The following is an 18,226-nucleotide window of genomic DNA, read 5'->3' as shown; positions in this document are numbered from 1 at the left end:
TCTTTGGAGTAAATTTCCAATTTTTCAGTTTCTCAGCTTCAATCAGATTTTGCGGACATGCAGAGTCAACATGCTCAGAGAGAGATCACCAATTTTGAAAGGATCATCATACTAAATTTCGATGCCTTGCAACTATTCAGTAGCATTTCCAATCAAGAAGATGAATTCATACACAAAAAAGGTCAAATGGAAATGCAAGAGCAAAAAACACTTTTCCAAGGTATCAAGGAAAGTTGAAAACACTCAGTTATTCCGAAGAAATTACACTGAAGTACCTATTTATAAGAAGATTTAGTAGTATGAGAATGCATGATCAGAAATAGAGAGAATGATGTGGAAAAATGTTTTCATAAAATTCAGTCAATTATAAAAGTTGAAATGAGAAATCAATAAAGAGATAATGATTAAAGAAATGGAGAAGTGAAATAAAATATTAATAAAACTCTTCAAATCCAAAAGTCGATTCAGTAACCAATGAAAAAGAATGTACAAAAAGTAGAACAAAAGTAATTATTTTAGTGATTAGAATCATTAGCACGTGAAAAATAGAAGCATAAGGTGATGCTTCAAATCAAATAAGTAATACTATTTCAAAGTATTCTTGCTGAAAAAATGCACTAAAATTTACAGAAAAATTTAAATCAGTTTCATTTGTTTCTATCGAATAATTTAAGTAAATGCTACTTCATTTATTGTACACAACTTAGTGCAGTAGCTACTAAAGACCAAATCTAGTCTACTCTCGTTATAAGTGCATCAGCAGTTTCTCTACACTACAAGCAATGTTTTGTTCATTGTTCTCTATAAATTTGCAAAAATAGTTATAGGTTTTGAATCTACAATATTCTCAACGCGGGTTTCTTTAGGGCCGTTTGCACAGTATAGATTGCTAAACTCGATTAAGTTAATCGAGTTTAAGTTAATCTGAAAGCTTAAACTTGAATCGGTTTTCTCAGTGCATTTATTAATCCAGTTCAAGTAAAACTAGTTTAGCGTTAAATTGGTAATAGAATGTCATCGTTTATAATATCAGGAAGGCTGATTTTTACAGGAAATTTGTTATTTGTTTACAAACCATCAGTAAATTGAGGTTATGTAGCTACTATTTTAGTATTTTCTTGTTCTTGTTCAAAATCCACAGAGCTGTAAGCTGTACGGTTATAAAAGTGAAAAGCGATCAAGATATTCTTTAAAAACTTATGTTTAGTTGGCACCAGAAAATATATTTTAGAATGTAAGATAAAAAAGTTATTTTGTTACGCTTGAATCTACTACGGTCTTCCTCGTTTATTAGAAATCTCTCAAAAGCAATATATCTCAGTAATATGTTATTAAAAACATGTTTTCTAATCGAAGACCACTGTTAAAAATTGTCTTAATTTCTATCAAGTGGTTTATTTAATCAAAATACTAAATTGGCAGTTGCTGTACTCAAGCAAAACCGTTAAAAAATTCTCTATCCCAGAAATTCAAATTATTTGTTTTTTGCCCAATTTTTCTCAGTTTCAAAATTTCTTCGCAGTCATCATTATCAATCGCATTAAAAACTTCTATCAATTCCTCCATTATAATTATTTTTACATTCAAATAATGATTCACTATAACCTAAATTAATAATGATTATCGTCTACAGAAGCAATTAAAAACAACCGTCGAAAAATAATTTACTATCAGCTGTTTCCCCATCAAATCTTTACAGATGTCAAGTTAATCCAAATTATTTGGTTTAAACTTCCTGCTTTGGAGGTTTAAACTTTCCCAGAGTTTAAACTCAATACAGAGTTTAAACTGATACTGTGCAAACGGAATTTTAGTTTAAAACCAAAAAAATCCAGACTTGGTTTAAGCTTTAGCTTAAACTTACACTGTGCAAACGGCCCTCAGTAAGTTTGAGGAACATTTGAATAATGTTTCTGTTATACGTAATCAGGTTGAAGAATTTGATATGTATACTACTTTCGTTGTGTGTGAAAAAACATCTGGGGACATTTGATTGATATTTCTGTTATAATTAATCAGATTGGAGGATTTGATATGTATACTTTCGTTTGAAATCAGATGAGTGGAAAAACATCCGAGTAGTTCAAATTATTATAACTTATTATTTACAGAGTCGTGACTCACAGTTAACATTACAAGTTAGTATACATCAAGTAATGTGCTTTCATTACATTGAAAATAGAGATAGTTTAATTATGTTTTTATCTTGAACCGATAACACTTAGGAATAATTATAACAATATATGCTTTTCGAATAGGAACATACTAAATGGGTGTTTTAGAATTAGCGATAATTATTGTTGGAATATCAGGGGATATCATGTAATAGATAATATTACTTATTCCAATAACAGACCAGAACATAATTGAGCTTAAATTTCTAACATCGATAAATACTTATTTTCAAAATATTACTGTCAATTGATCCACAGCACCAATTTAAGCGTTTAAATTATTATTGACTTGATACAAAATTTACAAAATTCAAAATCTTTAAAAATAACTTACAATATATTTGTCGAGGATGAATGTAATGTTAACAATGGGCTAACTAAACCCATTGAAATATTCTACTACTTATTAGCGCCATACCTCTAAATACTTATGAATTTTAATTGATCGTACAAAACCGACTCATTAATAAGAATTAGTTGAGTTTACAACTTATTGCGAAAATTATGAGAATAGAAACGTAAATATGTTACACGTATTAAAATGTTCTGTATCATGTATTTTTTCAACTACAAAAGGACAATGGTCCCTTAAGAATATAAGCGTATAAGCGTATTATTACAGTAATTAGCTCTCTTCGATTTTTAATACTTTAGAATACATATTGAACTGACGTGATCCTGAATTGATGAATTGGAAAATTCAAGAGTTCTGAGGATAGTACCAAATTTTACTATCTATTGATGATAGCTTGAAAGGGAGTCCTAGTAGTATCTTAGAAGTGTATGCAAGGAATGTGTTGGTGCTACCATGCCAATATCAATCCAAAACATATCTACATTATACAGGAAATATAGAGATAAGGATGAAGAGGACAGAACTGATATATGCTCATAAAACAGACCAATAGCAGATAAGCAGTCATGCAAAACAACAGTAGGACAACAGAAGTGCAAACAATTCCATTACCACTCATATCGGCAATTCATTTCACAATATTCTCAATAACTCAAGAAATTGTCTTTATTATTATACTCAATTATTTATTGCAGTTTTTTCAGTTACAGCTTGATAGTACAGCATGAATTATAATCAACCAATGGAAATTACTCACGTGGGAAAAATTAAGGAATGATAATTCAAACGATATGCTCAAAGTTTAGTGAGCACCCCGGGCTGGAGAACTCGCTGATATTATGTCAGCTGTTCTATTGTTATTATTATTATACTCAATTATTTATTGCAGTTTTTTCAATTACAGCTTGATAGTACAGCATGAATTATAATCAACCAATGGAAATTACTCACGTGTAAAATTATACATGTAGGGAAAAATTCTAGAATAGAAATTCAAGAGAAACAGTTCAATTTTTCAGTGCATTGAATTAATCTAATTTATTGATACGTGGTCTATGAAAATTAATATTCTTTTCACCCCTAGAACTGCTCATTTCCAAAAAAAAAATTATACAATAATAAATATTTCAACTGAATAATCGATACATGTAAAACTTTTGTGGTGTTTTAATAATAACATTTTATATAATTGACAGGTCCTGTAATACAGGCCTTTATACAACAAATTACTGTATAACTCTTCTAAAATGTTCGTGTAATACGAGTGAATCATCTTTGAATTGTTTTACAGTGGTCAAATCTCACACTATTGTAATTTTGAATAATAATACAGGGAAGTTACCTGTAATAAAGGTTCTGTAAGTTTTATGAAATAAGCCCCTGAATTTATCTGTTTTGTTCGGAAACTGCATTGTCCAATAAACACAAATGTCCGCCGAATCTTGTTCAAATTGTTGTTGAAAATCTGTTCAAATGAATATTTTTACATCCTCACTTTCACTAGAGAGTTCAGAGAAAGCTGAGCATCTACCGTTATAAGCTATTTCTGACCTAGTCAACGTTTGTTGAAAAAGAAACCTTATAATATCACTAACCTTTGTATTGAGACAAAAACCACATACAAATTAGCTGTCATTCTTCTTCTCTTCTTTTTAGCTATACAGTGTAGGATGGGCTTTGACTTCCTCCAGAACAATCCTCCAAGTATCTCTGTATTCAATCAATCTTTCCCATCTTCTACAACTCATCCCTCATCTAATCCTCCCATTTATTCACAGTCTACCCCTTTTCTTTCCAGAGTGAAGCTTCTCTTTAAGCTTCATTTTTTTAAGCACATGAATAAATAAAATTAGTTGCGTATTTTAATAGGTCCGCTCAAATTGTTGATTAATATAGAATCCTAGTATTTTATCTACCAATTTTTTCAAATCAGTGTCATTTTTGTAACATTAATAAAGTATTTTAATAGGGCTACTTGAATTGTGGGTTTGGATGAAATTAATGTTATGGGATCATTGCGATGAGTTAGGTTAGGTTTATTGAAAAAAAAACTTTATAATATCACTAACCTTTGTATTGGGACAAAAACAAACTGGCTGTCATTCTTCTTCTCTTCTTTTTAGCTGTCATAGTATTTTATGATTTCAAACTGGCTGTCATTCTTCTTCTCTTCTTTTTAGCTGTCATAGTATTTTATGATTTCAGAGTCATTTTTTGTAACATTAATAAAGCATTTTAATAGGTCTACTTGAATTGTGGTTTTGAATGAAATTAATGTTATGGGATCATTGCGATGAGTTAGGTTAGGTTTATTGAAAAAGAAACTTTATAACATCACTAACCTTTGTATTGGGACAAAAACCACAAACTGGCTGTCATTCTACTTCTCTTCTTTTTAGCTGTCATAGTATTTTATGATTTCAGTGTCATTTTTTGTAACATTAATAAAGTATTTTAATAGGGGTACTTGGCTTGTTCATTTGAATGTAATTAATTTGATTAATTTTTTCAGACGTGCCTACCTGGGCGAGGCTAACGACTTTACTGTAGCCAGTCCCCAGGCAAAACAGTACAGTTCAACCCTTGACGTGCACTTATAGTGTGAAATTTTCTTAACTTTGACAAAACTGCCATACGCTAAATAAATTTGATGGGGACATTGCGATGAGTTAGACGAGTGGCTTGTGAAATGAAGTGCCGTTTTGTGGCGAGGAAATATATAAGTCCCACCTCTTGCCGCAGAATCGTGACCTTGCTTGCGGGGCGCGCCCCTGGGGGGCACAGGCGGAGGACACCTAGTTTCAGCAGGGGGGGGCCCGCTTCGGTCCTTCAGCACTGAGGGATAAGTGGGACCAGGAGGAGAGGAAGCAAGGGAGGGACTGGTGGGGGAAGCTAGACAGAAATACATCCACATTTCATTCAAGCGACATCAGGTACATGGGTGACAGACCAGAAGAGGATAGAATCCATCCAAATTCTAAGCAATAGTAACATACAACATCGGTTGACACAGATCATTCATCAGATCAAAGCAATACTTAACAACCAAGAAAGTTCTTGACACACTCAAAAGTATGTCAAAACGGAGAAACATGTGACATTCCATAAAGTTTCACGACGACTATAACTACTGAAACATCTAGATAATCATTTAAAAAGTATTTATCCTAATTAATATCAAGAGAGAATGAAAAGTACTTATCCTAATGAATATCAAGAGAATGAACACTGAACATTAAATTTATCTTACGATTGAAACAACTTGTCACAGCTGACATTTGAAGTTTCATGAACGACAGACACCATCTGTCACAGCTTAAATCTACCACAATAATAATAAGATTTGAAATAGAATGACTAGTGAAAATTTGAAAGCAGGGAGGTTAGTTCCATAGTTGATGAGAAATACAACAAAAATTATAGTTATAGAGTTGTAGAAACATCGACTCATTAAAAGACAGCACAATTACTTGCAGTACAAATAACTGTTCAAGAGATTACCTGATCATCACTCTCCATTAAAATTGCATCTCTATATATTTGTTTAAAACGTTTTGATAACTAGATATAGGATTTATTTATTGAAAATACTTTGATAACTAGATATAAGATAGAATTCATAACGAATTCCAGAAGTTTCAATTGAAAATAATTTCACAAGCCATACGTAAAGAACTTCAGATAATTTAACACATTGAAAATGTTTCTTACATTCAATAAAATTACGTATGTAAAATAGAGGACTGATAAAATATGTTAGTTTAATAAAAATACCTGAGAGAAATAACGAGCCTGACTTGCTTTAGGCCTTAGGTCAGTGTCAGTCAAATTTTAATACTGGAGAAACGTTCACTACTGACGCAGAAAACTTACAGTCTGTAAGTGATTTAATAAAATATATATTTGATGAGATTCTAGTTTTAATAGATCTTGATCATTTCCATGAACTGAAATAATTTCAAAAACTAGGAGAGGAAATAGTACTAAGAAGTTATAGAATTTGGATAAGGAACAAATTAATGAGTTGGAAAAGTTTTGAAAGAAATTTAGCTGAACGACTTTTGGAAATTCATTACAATTAGCTGATTATACCAGAATAAATAATGATAATTGAGACATTTTACGAGGATATCTTAGGCTGATTCTTATAATTATTTGATAAATAATGATAATTGGAACATTTTAAAAGGAAGACTTGGGTTAATTCTTATAATAGCTAATAATACTGAGACATTTTGATCAATTCAGGCATTAGATGCAATCTAATGGTAGGAGAAATTTCATAGGTAACCTTATCTGAACTAAAAACAATCAAAGCAGAATAATTTTTAAAATATGTGTAAGAAGAACACAGTTTCTACCAATGAGGCAACTCAAAAAAAAAACATCGATCATGCTCAACACTTACACAGACTACCGAAAGATTTTTATTTTTCATTTTAATGGAACTAACCACCAAATTATTCAACGCAGAGAAAAGTTACAGAAGTTATCTCTATATTACCATCATCATTAATATAGTTTATAATATATTGAGAAGATTTTTTATTGTAAATGAAATGGAACCGAATTAATTAATAATATTAGATGTCATTTTGATAATAGAATATGATTTCATTTTAATTGATATCTTGAGCTGAATATGAAATGAAAGAGTAACAAATCTATGCACTATCAAAACAATTGAGCATTATTAAACGTAGACGTTTTTCTTCAAACACAGCCGCTTAGCAGGAATTTGAGTTTATCTTAAACTTGGTGCGTTAAAATTTATAAATTTAATCGGGAAACAATCAAACTGAGAATTTGATTGCAAAACAGTATTCGTAATATAAAATTATATTTATTTGAAAACGAATATATTTTTTTCTTCATTTTAAGCTCATTGTCATTGATGGTAATATATGATTTGAAAATTTCAACACAGAAAAATAAAAAGTTGAATATTTTGAAAATGTTGGTGCTTATTATATCTTCGGTTTATTTACAACACATATATCTAATCTACGACAACATTTATAATTCTACATAAAAAGTTTAAAATGCAGAAAGTGTAATAACATTGAACATCGATTGGTATCTGTCAAGGTAATTAATTACGCGACGAATGTTTTTCAATAATTGAAAGTTACATCTAAAACCCTGTAATGGAATTTGGAAAGATCAGTTTAGCAAAACGTTGTGCGCTTTGAATGTAAAATGTTTGGCACATGTTTACAATCACCGCTCATTTGATAATTGAACTGTAACTGGTGGAGTTGTGCGTTCTCGAATACCATAATTCATTGCAGTTTTTGAAATAGATTTAAAAATATGTCCGATTACTATTTGTCGTCAGTAATTAATTACACGATTGATCTAGACCACAAACACACAAACATCGATAAACTTTGATTCCATTTGAAATATTTAGAGAGCAAGAAAGTTATGTTCTATCAGTAGAACATTAACTGACACCAAATCCGAAAAGCTATAGATTTGATTTTTTACAAGCAAACAGTTGCCTGCATACTCCAGCATACCGTACATTAAACATCAATCGAGAAAGAAAGATTTTAGTTTTAGATGAAAGCGTCAGAAATGTGTAAAACCCATGCAAATGTCACCACCCTATCCCAAGCAATATGTGTTTCCTGTTGCAGTCTCAACTCTGCTGGAAAATTCAATTTTTGATTATTCTTCAAAATATAAATTTTGCAAATTGATTCAACCTCGAGTCACATCAATTCTAGAAGAGATTAATTTTTAAATCATTTCACAGCTTTTTCCGATGGAAATTTTCTTAAAATTTAAAAACATGATTTTCTAAACTTACAAATTCGTCAAGGTTTCTTCAGTCTAAAATAATTATTATCACTCTTGAACCTTTTGAGCAATATTCTATGTTATTTTTGAAAATTTCTTCGATAAGCGTAACAGGTCGTACATATTGAAATGTTTACAAATTTGTGAAAATTTTAAAAACGTTATTATTCTCATTCCGTGATAAATATCACATAGTTATTTTCATATATTTAAGATTCTGTAATTTCTCATATATTTAAGATTCTGTAATTTTTCATATATTTAAGATTCTGTAATTTTTCATATTTTAAATGCCTTATGGCACTACGATTTTTAATTGTGAAATTTCTAAATTTTTAATTTTATATGTTTTTTACTGCACTGTTTTACAACTCTTTCTCAAATATTAGTTTTTAAGCTTTACAAAATATTTTCATTTGGAAATAATTTATAATCGATTTTTATATGAGTTAAGTTTACTTGCGATAGAGTATTATCAAATCTTCGAATTTAAATTCCAACGAATAATACACATAGAATGACACGATACATATATATATATATTTTTTTTTACCTCCATAATCACTTTTCCTAGTCAACCAATCTTTCGGGAAACATTAATAGTGCTTTACAATGAAAATTTCCTTGTAAGGAACAAACGCTTAGTCTCACCTGGTTTGCTATTTCCCATATTTGCAGCGGCTGCATTAAAAAAAGAAAAAAACAAGTATGATTTTTGCTGAAAATCTTTCAAGAATATCAATTTTAGAATCCTTCTTACCAACGATGAAATAGACGCTCGCTACTGCTTCATTAAAGACCAAATAGTATACCTACAATTTTCATCAGACAAATGAAAAAAAAAAAACAAAAAACAATTTGTAAACCATTTTCAGTAACGCGCTATTTTAAGCTCGCTGCGCTACATTAAAAGAGGTATTTCATATTCAATCTTCTTTATTAACATCAATGAAAATAACTCTAGTCAGGAACAAAGTAGGAACTAAGAACAAAAAAAACTAGTGGAACGAAAACTCTAAGAAACTTGGAACAAAGGAACTAATAAGAACAAAAACTCTAGTCAGTCTAATTTTCAGTCTATCCAGATTCTAAATTTAGTAATTTCAGTCTATCAAATATCAAATTATAGTGAGAAAATTAATTAGTAAATTAACAAAGTATTTATTGAATAAGAAATAAATCTATTCGAACTGAAATCTTTACCCAGACTAACAAAAGAAGAAAATGAACCGTTATTTTAGCTGATTAACAAATTATTTTATCAGAATGAGAAATGAATCTATACGTACTAACAGATTTTTACCCTGACTAACAAAATAAGAAAATGAATAGAAAAATAGTAGACTAACAAATTTTTACCCTGACTAACAAAATAAGAAAATGAATAGAAAAATAGTAAGCTAACAAACTTTTTTCTCAGAATAAGGAATCTACCAGTACTGACAAATCTTTACCCTGATTAACAAAATAAGAAAATTAATCAAAAAATAGTGAATCAACAAATCATTTCTGAGAATAAGAAAGGAATCTACCTGTAATAACAAATCTTTACCCTGAATAACAAAATAAGAAAATAAATCGAAAAGTAGTGAATCAACAAATCATTATCTGAGATAAGAAAGGAATCTACCCGTACTAACAAATCTTTACGCAGATGAACAACACAAGACAATTAATTGGTGAATTAACAAATCTACATACATGAACAGCATAAGAAACTTAATTGGTAAATTGAAATTTTTTTCTGAGAGTAAGGAATCTATCCGTACTAACAAATTTTTACCCTGACTAACAAAACAATATAATGAATCCGTAAACAAATTAACACCGCAGTGAATAAGAACAAAATATCAACCCATAATAATATATCCATCTAAATTCAACAGGATTCTATCAAAAAACGAGAAAATGAATCAGTGAATGATTAATTTTGCCAACACAAAAGAGAATAATGGATTAGTACAACAACAACTTAGATCTAACCATATTAATCTATCTACAGCAAAAAATGAATCTAACCAGACAAACTTAACAAGAAATTGACAAAAAGGTTACTAATGAACATAATGATAATATTAAATCATACAGTTAATGATTATACAACTGACTGTGAACACAAGTTTTTATCAATTACGATTTTCATTACACCTATTATGCTATTTGATTTACACTCTTACAATTAAAATCTACACAGAATACCTTAAAAAGTGTTTCGTTAAACAGAATGTTTCTAAAGTAGACCGACTAACTCCGTGAGGTGTTTCCTTACATCAAAATAAAGAAAAAAATACTAGTAAACATGGGTCCTAGAATGCTTTGTTACTGAGATAATGATGGAGGAGGATTTCACATTTTTCTTCAAATTCTAAATTTAATAATCTCTTTTCGCCACACTGCACAGAAAGCAGTTGTTTTCCAGTCCCTACGTAGATCTGAAAGACATTGTTTGCAGACGACTCTCGTCTGACGTCAGAACAGGTTTCTTTCCGGCCTAGGCCGGAAAGAGTACCCTTTCCAGCCGCTAACATGGAACTAAGAAAGGTGATCAAAAAACAGCTGATCAGAAAACGTTTCATTATTCAATAATTAAAACATTTATAATAATATCATTTTATTGTCATTTGAAATAATAAAAAAGTATAAACTCAACCTCCACATAATTGAACATCATCTTTTAGGTTATTTAGACAAATCAGAATAAAAAATAAAAATACTTGGACAATTTCCTGGTATTCAGATTACCTCATATTTGATAGAGCTATCACCTTCCACTTTTGCTTTCGGAAGTGCTTAATAAACAATTATTCTCATATATATATTGTTTATTTTTCTGTGTGGCGAAAAATAGCGTTCGCACCACGGGCAAAAATGTTTTTCCAGCCTACGGCCTCGGACTTGAAAACCGATTTCGAGCCGGAAAATCTCATTTTCTGCTCTAGGTGCGAAATATACTATTGCGGGCATTATGAGTGATAAATTCTTATGTATATTACCTCAACAACCATCATAGGTACAAATTTCTAATTTCTAACTGGTTTCATTATATTTCTCAGCTAATTTTACATAAGAATTGATCACTCAGGTCCACCACAAAATAATAAAATTGAAATTTTGAAGAAAAATGTGAAATCCGCCATCGTCATCTCGGTAAGAAATCATTTTAGAATCCATGTTTACTGGAATCTTTTTCTTTATTTTGATGTGAGGGAACACCTCACAAAGTTTGTCTGTCTATTCCAGAAACACTCTGTATAGGGCCTACATAAAATATTAATTTACTTCATAGAGGTATTCACACAGAAGAACAGAGATCATATAACTTCTACCTAAGAAGTTGAGAACAGTTTTATCTAACTGTTACCAAGATAAAACTACTTAGACAACTTCTAAAGTTTCATCGTCTATCACAAAACGCTTCAAGGTAACGTCGACTTGAATTAAACAAGACTATGACTAGATATAATTTCTAATCCCTCAAACACTAACAAACTGGACTCAATTCCTGAGTTGACATTCCACAACTTTGAAAACTATTTCCAACCTTAACAGTCATAAAGCTTATCACCACCAAGAGATGATTCTTTTTAAAAACAGTAAACCTAATTCTAGACAACGTTCTTGGCTGAAACACTGCTGATCATCTTTCTTGACTAATTATCGTCTGCTGATTTCGAAAACTATCAACTTTTTGATTCCACAACTTTGAAAACAATTTCTAAACTTAACAGTCATAGAGCTGTTTAGCACCAACAAGAGATCCTTATTTTTAAAAACAAAACACCTAATTCTAAGTTCAATGGACAACTTTCTTGGCTATTCATAGTTTGAAAACTATCAACTTTCTTCAATATTCATCTTCTGTTAATTTTTGAAACGTTCAATTTTCATGTTCTGTTGATTAACTTTCTTGAATATTCATCTTTTGCTGATCTTGAAAACAATCAAATTTCTTCACTATTCATCTTCTGCTGATTAGACACTCAGATTGTGTTGATTGTGATATTGCTATGACATTTACAACAGCACTTACCAATATCATCAGCATCCATGGGTCTGATTGGCCGAGAAATACTCTTCCGTTTTGATGGAGAATGCTTCAATGCTGTAAAAAATACTTGGTTTTAATAACAAGTTATGATAGACAAAACTAAATATTCAATTCTATCCACAATTGTTCAAACTTAAAAACTACGGTGCTTGATTATAAAGTAGTTTCCAGTAATTTGTGTAAAGTAGCGAAGAAATTTACTCTATAATACTGATGTATACTATACTAACTGAAAGAAGATAACTACAATATTCTGTTCAAAAAGGGCTGTGCAATTGAACTGAATATGGAAAGTCTTTACAATTTACTCCACTCTGTAGACATGCATGAAGCTGATATAATTGGAAAAAAGTAATACGCTTAACCTTACCGTTATCACAAGGTAAGCTTGATTGATATTAACAAGACAAGATGGAATAATGGGGGATCATCTAAAGGTAAGCTTGGCTACCTTTACTTACAGACCAGATTAAATTATGGAGATCATCTAAGTAACTTAGATGAGATTAACTCAGAGAGAGTCCCACAATCATGTAGTTACTTACTTTCATAATAACAATTTTGTAAAGCGAAAAATGGTAGTAATTTAAAATACAATAATACTCATGAGAATAGGCCTTCAATTCTAAATGTAATAAATCAACAATTTTGGGGGTTAATCCAAATCCGATTTTGGACCGGTTGCACAAAAGTCATTTTTTTAATCATGGTTAAATGCCACGAGAATCCAATCGGATTTTTTTTTAAATATTCTCTGATTGGATCTTGTGTATTTAATCAAGGTTAAACAGGATTTGTGCAACTGAACCTAAAAATTGATTTTCCTAGATGAATTGAGTATACAGATTGTATAAATGTATCTATTTTGTAATCACTATTGCCCAGTTTCTAGAATGCTGCATTAAACTAGATTTAATTATCATTAAAAATTATGAAAGTATATGCCATTTGAAGTTCCATATTTTGGTTTCTATAACATCCTTCAACTCTAATGAAAGTTTAAATCGTTCATTTAACTAATGGACCGCCAATGGTTATTAGTCTTTTCTAACTCTTGATTATTACTCAAGAATAATATTTCATTAATTCAGTGTCTTGATCTAAAATAAACTCTAGTTTATATTTTTATTGTTTATTTTACTTTTATACTCTTCAATGTTTGTTTCCATTACGAACTGCTTGTTAATAATCACTTATGAACAACTAAATTACGACATAGCATTCAGGTATTTATAAATAAAAGCTATTAGCTTCTACTCACATTAGTAGAGCGCTTTCGGAAACTAGGCCCTTCATCAACACTCAATGAGTCTTCATCACTCTAGTGTCCGAAAGAGCTCCACTAATGTGAGTAGAAGCTAATAGCTTTTATTTATAAATACCTGACTGCTATGTCGTAATTTAGTTGTTCAACACTTTTATACTTTAATATGTTGAATACTAGACAATTTGAAAAAACCCCGTACTGGATAAGCAATGGTAGCATAACCAAAGGGTAAAATAATGTTTATTGATGTTTCAAAGGTAAAAGGGTAGGTAAGGGGGTTTGCTTTTGGATTGCAATAAGTAGATATTATTCGAAGTGTTGTTTGAATAAGATAACATATATATTTAAAAGAAGGATAAACATAACCACAAATCCTTCAATTTAACCAGATAGATTGATACTGCAGCCTATTTGATTGAAAAGCTAGCCACAGATATGTGCGATCGCATATCAAAAGATGACAAATTATTGAAAAACTTATCAAAAAATATGCAATTCATAAAATTATGGAAATGGTACTTTCCATAAACGAATTTCTGACCGAGATCTGTTAAATATTATTTTCATGATTGAGGGCTGGCATCTTATAGAAACCCCTAACAATCCGCAAAAACAGAACCCCGGACACATAAATGATCAAAGACAATAAGTCCATTGGTTTTCCCATTCTAATGCTTCATTGTCAAACTAATGATTGGTCAATCGAATCATTTTAGGAGGTCACATAAAATGTAAAGAAGCATCAACTTGAAAGTCCATTAGCAAAGAACTATTTAATTAGTGTTCTAGAAACCAGGCATATGAAGAACTCAATGTTCAAAGCTACAGTAATCACAAACTGAATATCACTCCTTACATATTTTACATAATCTACATAAATTTACTTGCAACCATTTCCATATGAGATACATTTTCATAAATGATATCATATTTATAGAGTTCATAAATATGCTTATTTACACCCCTCTAGTTTTATTAATAAGCTGGATTTGAGTAGTATGTGCTAAATTATTACGAAATAATGTATTAAATGCTCAAACATTTGAATATATTTGCTTCTCATGCCACGGCGAAAATGCATTTTAATTTGTTATAAGTAAACCCTGTTACATAATATATTATTGAAGCCATTATATATCAGATTACGGTTCAGTATAAATAGCAGCAAAATCCTTGTTTTAAGAATCAAGCTTCAAATTGAGTAGAGAATTCAAGTACGAGATAAGAAAGCTTAGATTGTTTTGTTAGTTATGCAAAAACTTTTGCCTGCTTTGAAGTTGCCTCTTTAGTTATCTGTATCACAATACAATTTATGATAAGGTATTGAAATACGTACATTTTGAATGCACCTAATAGGACAACTTCTGATTACTTTAGAACTCTCCAGCTTATTATTTTGTCTGACTTGTAACTTGAAATTACTATTATAGTCATTCACAACCCACAATCGCATCGGTTAGAGAGAAATAATCTAATAGATTATTTCAGCCCAGTTGAGAGGAGATATTTACAGATCAGAGTGAAACTAGAAGGATATAGATGACTTGAAATATGTCATAAATGAAAAATATCAAGAATGAAAGATAGCAAAATACATCACAGGCACACCGAAAATGACATATGTTGACAAAAAGAGTAATAAAGCAAAAACATGTGATAAATATACAAACAAAGCAATTTCTAACATGTATGAAAAATAGTAGAAATTTTCAAGGTCTAGTAGTAGAGTAGTATTTGGGTTTCATTAGTTTTTTTAAAGTAAGGCGTCAGAAATAATTATTGTAGATTGTCATAGAAAGGCATGCAAAGTTCAAACTTAAATTTCATTTTCAAAACCAACCGTTAATAGGAAACCCGTAATTAAATAAAAATATAATCCGCAAACAATGTCAAGCCAGTTACAAACAGATCGATTTTTTGCCGTTCTTATGAATTCTATCAAATTGAACGGAACTTGACTAACGTCATCTGTTCAATCTAATCGAATTTATAAGGACGGCAAAAAGTCGATGTGTGTAAAGCTAGTTATACACACACATCGATACTTGGACGAACGATTTTTGCAGTCCATATCTGTGGCTTGGTGCAAAAAACTACCAATGTCAATTTTTTTCAAAAATGAGTTTAATACACTAATATCGATTATTTTCAGTTCCAGAAGTGCCAATGTCCTAAAAAGTTATAACATTTATACTACCAATGTCATGATTGACATCTTTCTCATTTTTCATGATTGACAGTTTTCTCAGAGTGCGAAAACTACCAATGAAGACATATGTTTTTAGATTGTCATTGATACTCCGTGCCAGAACTACCAATGTCGACTTCTGCACTTCTAACATTCGAATTTCCGTATCGAAATGCCGTAGTTGGAAAATACAAGGTGAACTTTCAAGCTGATTTGTGAGAAAGTTGATATTTTGACATAGGTACTTCTTGCACCAAGCCACAGATATATAAATTCTATTAGATTGAACAGATGATGTTTGTCAAGGTCTGGTTTTGATAGAACTCGTAAGAACGACAAAAAATCGAACGCCCAAAAATCGATGTGTGTGTAATTGACTTTAAGTGTAATCGGGGTAAGTTATGGTAATAATCGAATAATTTTGGAACGTGAGTGTCACTCTGAAATGTACTAGAGAACTGTTTTAAAACTATCGAGTTAAATTAGCGTATCACTCTGAAATGTATTAGAGAACTGTTCTAGGACTATCGAATTAAATGAAATTAATCTCGCAGATAATTAAATAAATCCACCAAATTACGAATATAAGAAGGAATAAGTGCACAATTCCAAGACAACACCAATGATTGAAAGCAGATAATCATGCAAACAGCAATCGGGAGGCGAACCTCCTACCTATGTAACTTGTAACCAAGGTGCGGAATTTCCGATGGTTTCCTTTTATTTCAGGCAAGTCCACTGGGGAAGACAGAGAAGAGAGAGAAGGCAAAAGTCACTGTCAAGTTCATATTCATGGAGATGGGGGTACAACGGTACAACACATCACTTCCATTTCGCACAGTGCAACGTCACTCCAATAGCAGTTCAAAATTATACAAAACATTCGACATCGATTTGAAATTTTGGTGGGAAATTAAATTTATTTATGAACCTCGTGGAAATTTAAAAGGGTCACACTAGCACCTTTGAAAACTAACATTCACAGGTCGACAAATTTCAATTTGAAAGTTTTGTGGGAAATAAATTTATTCAAAAACTTGTGAAAAATTGCTGACTAGCACCTTTGAAAGATTAAAAGTACGTATCAAGAAACGCTTTGTAAAGATTAAGAAATTGAGGATATTTAAAATTTGATAAAGCAATTGCCCTGTTACATAAAGGCTGTGCAAAGGCTAAAAATAAACTTTCTACTCGTGATATTTTTCAAAGTTTTTCGATTTGTATATCATCAAGCTATCAAAATAAACAAGTTTTCTCAGGAAAACATTTTTTTCTAATCATTACTTTTTGAGATTAAATTTTTGGGACAGAACATTTCAAATTCGGTAAGAGATAAATCCATGAGATTTAGAAGATAGATTCTTCATGGTATTGTTGATCTAGTAAAACAAAAATTTTCTGAAAATATCAATTTTTAAGATAGTTATTCAATTTACTAAAAATAGCCAAAAATAACTTCTAGTTGAGTAATTTTTGGTTATTTTTGGTAAATTGAATAACTTTTTGAATAAAATTTAAAATTTAGGCGCTCATATCTCAAACAGTAATGATCAGAAAAAAATGTTTTCCTGAGAAAACTTGTTCATAATGATTGCATGATTTGACTGTTTTTACATGGATAAAATGATCTGAATGGATTTAATAATTATTATAATAATGGTTTATAATAATTATATTTAATGAATCAGACTTTCAATTGTTCTTAGTAGGAACAGAATAGCATGCATGTAACAATTGAAAGCCATTATAGTTCCATACAATGCATTAGAACTAAGAAGAGCATATAAATAATTAAAACTTCATATATTTCCATTAATAAAATTTTTGATTCTTTGAATATCAAGAAAACTTTGGAAATTTACTTCATAAAATTATCGAGTATTTTTAGAGAGTTTATACATTTTGAACTGCTATTGAATACACATACAGTTTATCAACACTGAAAATATTTAAAATGAAAGTAGATATCAGACATACACAGAAGTTTGACTTCACAAGGGAACACTGAGAACATTGAGAAAATCATAAAATACGAATAAATAAATGATAAATAAATGTGAATTTATTTAGTCATTTATTAAATCGCACACACGTACGCTCTCTCTCACTCACACACACAAACTTGCACCAGTGATGTAAATACAGAACATAATCCGATGGTTTGGGGAAAGGGAACAAACAGCCATTTCACAAAAAAATACACAAAATGCTATAAAAAATAAATACACAAACAATTATTTCCGTTTACCTAAGAATGGCTTCGCAAACGGGAAAGTATTTCCTGTAAATTAACAGTCTGTGCAATGATACAATATTATAACAAGAACAATAAAATGGTCCTTTCATTTTTTCAATACAAATACAATCTAGTTTATCATGGTCAGCACTA

The 18,226-nt window shown here is 30.5% G+C and overlaps 1 protein-coding gene across 10 annotated transcripts in view; it reads right to left on the bottom strand.

Annotated features, from left to right (window-relative positions):
- LOC111044940 (phosphatidylinositol 4-phosphate 5-kinase type-1 alpha) overlaps positions 1–18,226 on the bottom strand; it is a 153,881-nt gene that overhangs the window by 59,046 nt on the left and 76,609 nt on the right. For 5 of the 10 annotated variants that reach the window (XM_022330206.2, XM_039442921.1, XM_039442919.1 and 2 more), the window contains exons 13-16: positions 16,513–16,575; positions 12,365–12,436; positions 8,986–9,015; positions 5,260–5,421 (exon numbers count right to left, since the gene is read on the bottom strand). In XM_022330206.2, coding sequence (XP_022185898.1) covers positions 5,260–5,421; positions 8,986–9,015; positions 12,365–12,436; positions 16,513–16,575 — 327 coding nt within the window. The remainder of the gene's footprint in view (positions 1–5,259; positions 5,422–8,985; positions 9,016–12,364; positions 12,437–16,512; positions 16,576–18,226) is intronic. The other 5 variants (XM_022330212.2, XM_039442924.1, XM_039442925.1 and 2 more) reach the window with 3 other exon arrangements.

This window comes from Nilaparvata lugens, chromosome X (genome assembly GCF_014356525.2).
Source record: "Nilaparvata lugens isolate BPH chromosome X, ASM1435652v1, whole genome shotgun sequence".
Taxonomy (NCBI): Eukaryota; Metazoa; Arthropoda; class Insecta; order Hemiptera; family Delphacidae; genus Nilaparvata; species Nilaparvata lugens.
The sequence above is the reverse complement of the archived record's forward strand: the minus strand, read 5'-3'. Positions and strand labels throughout refer to the sequence as shown.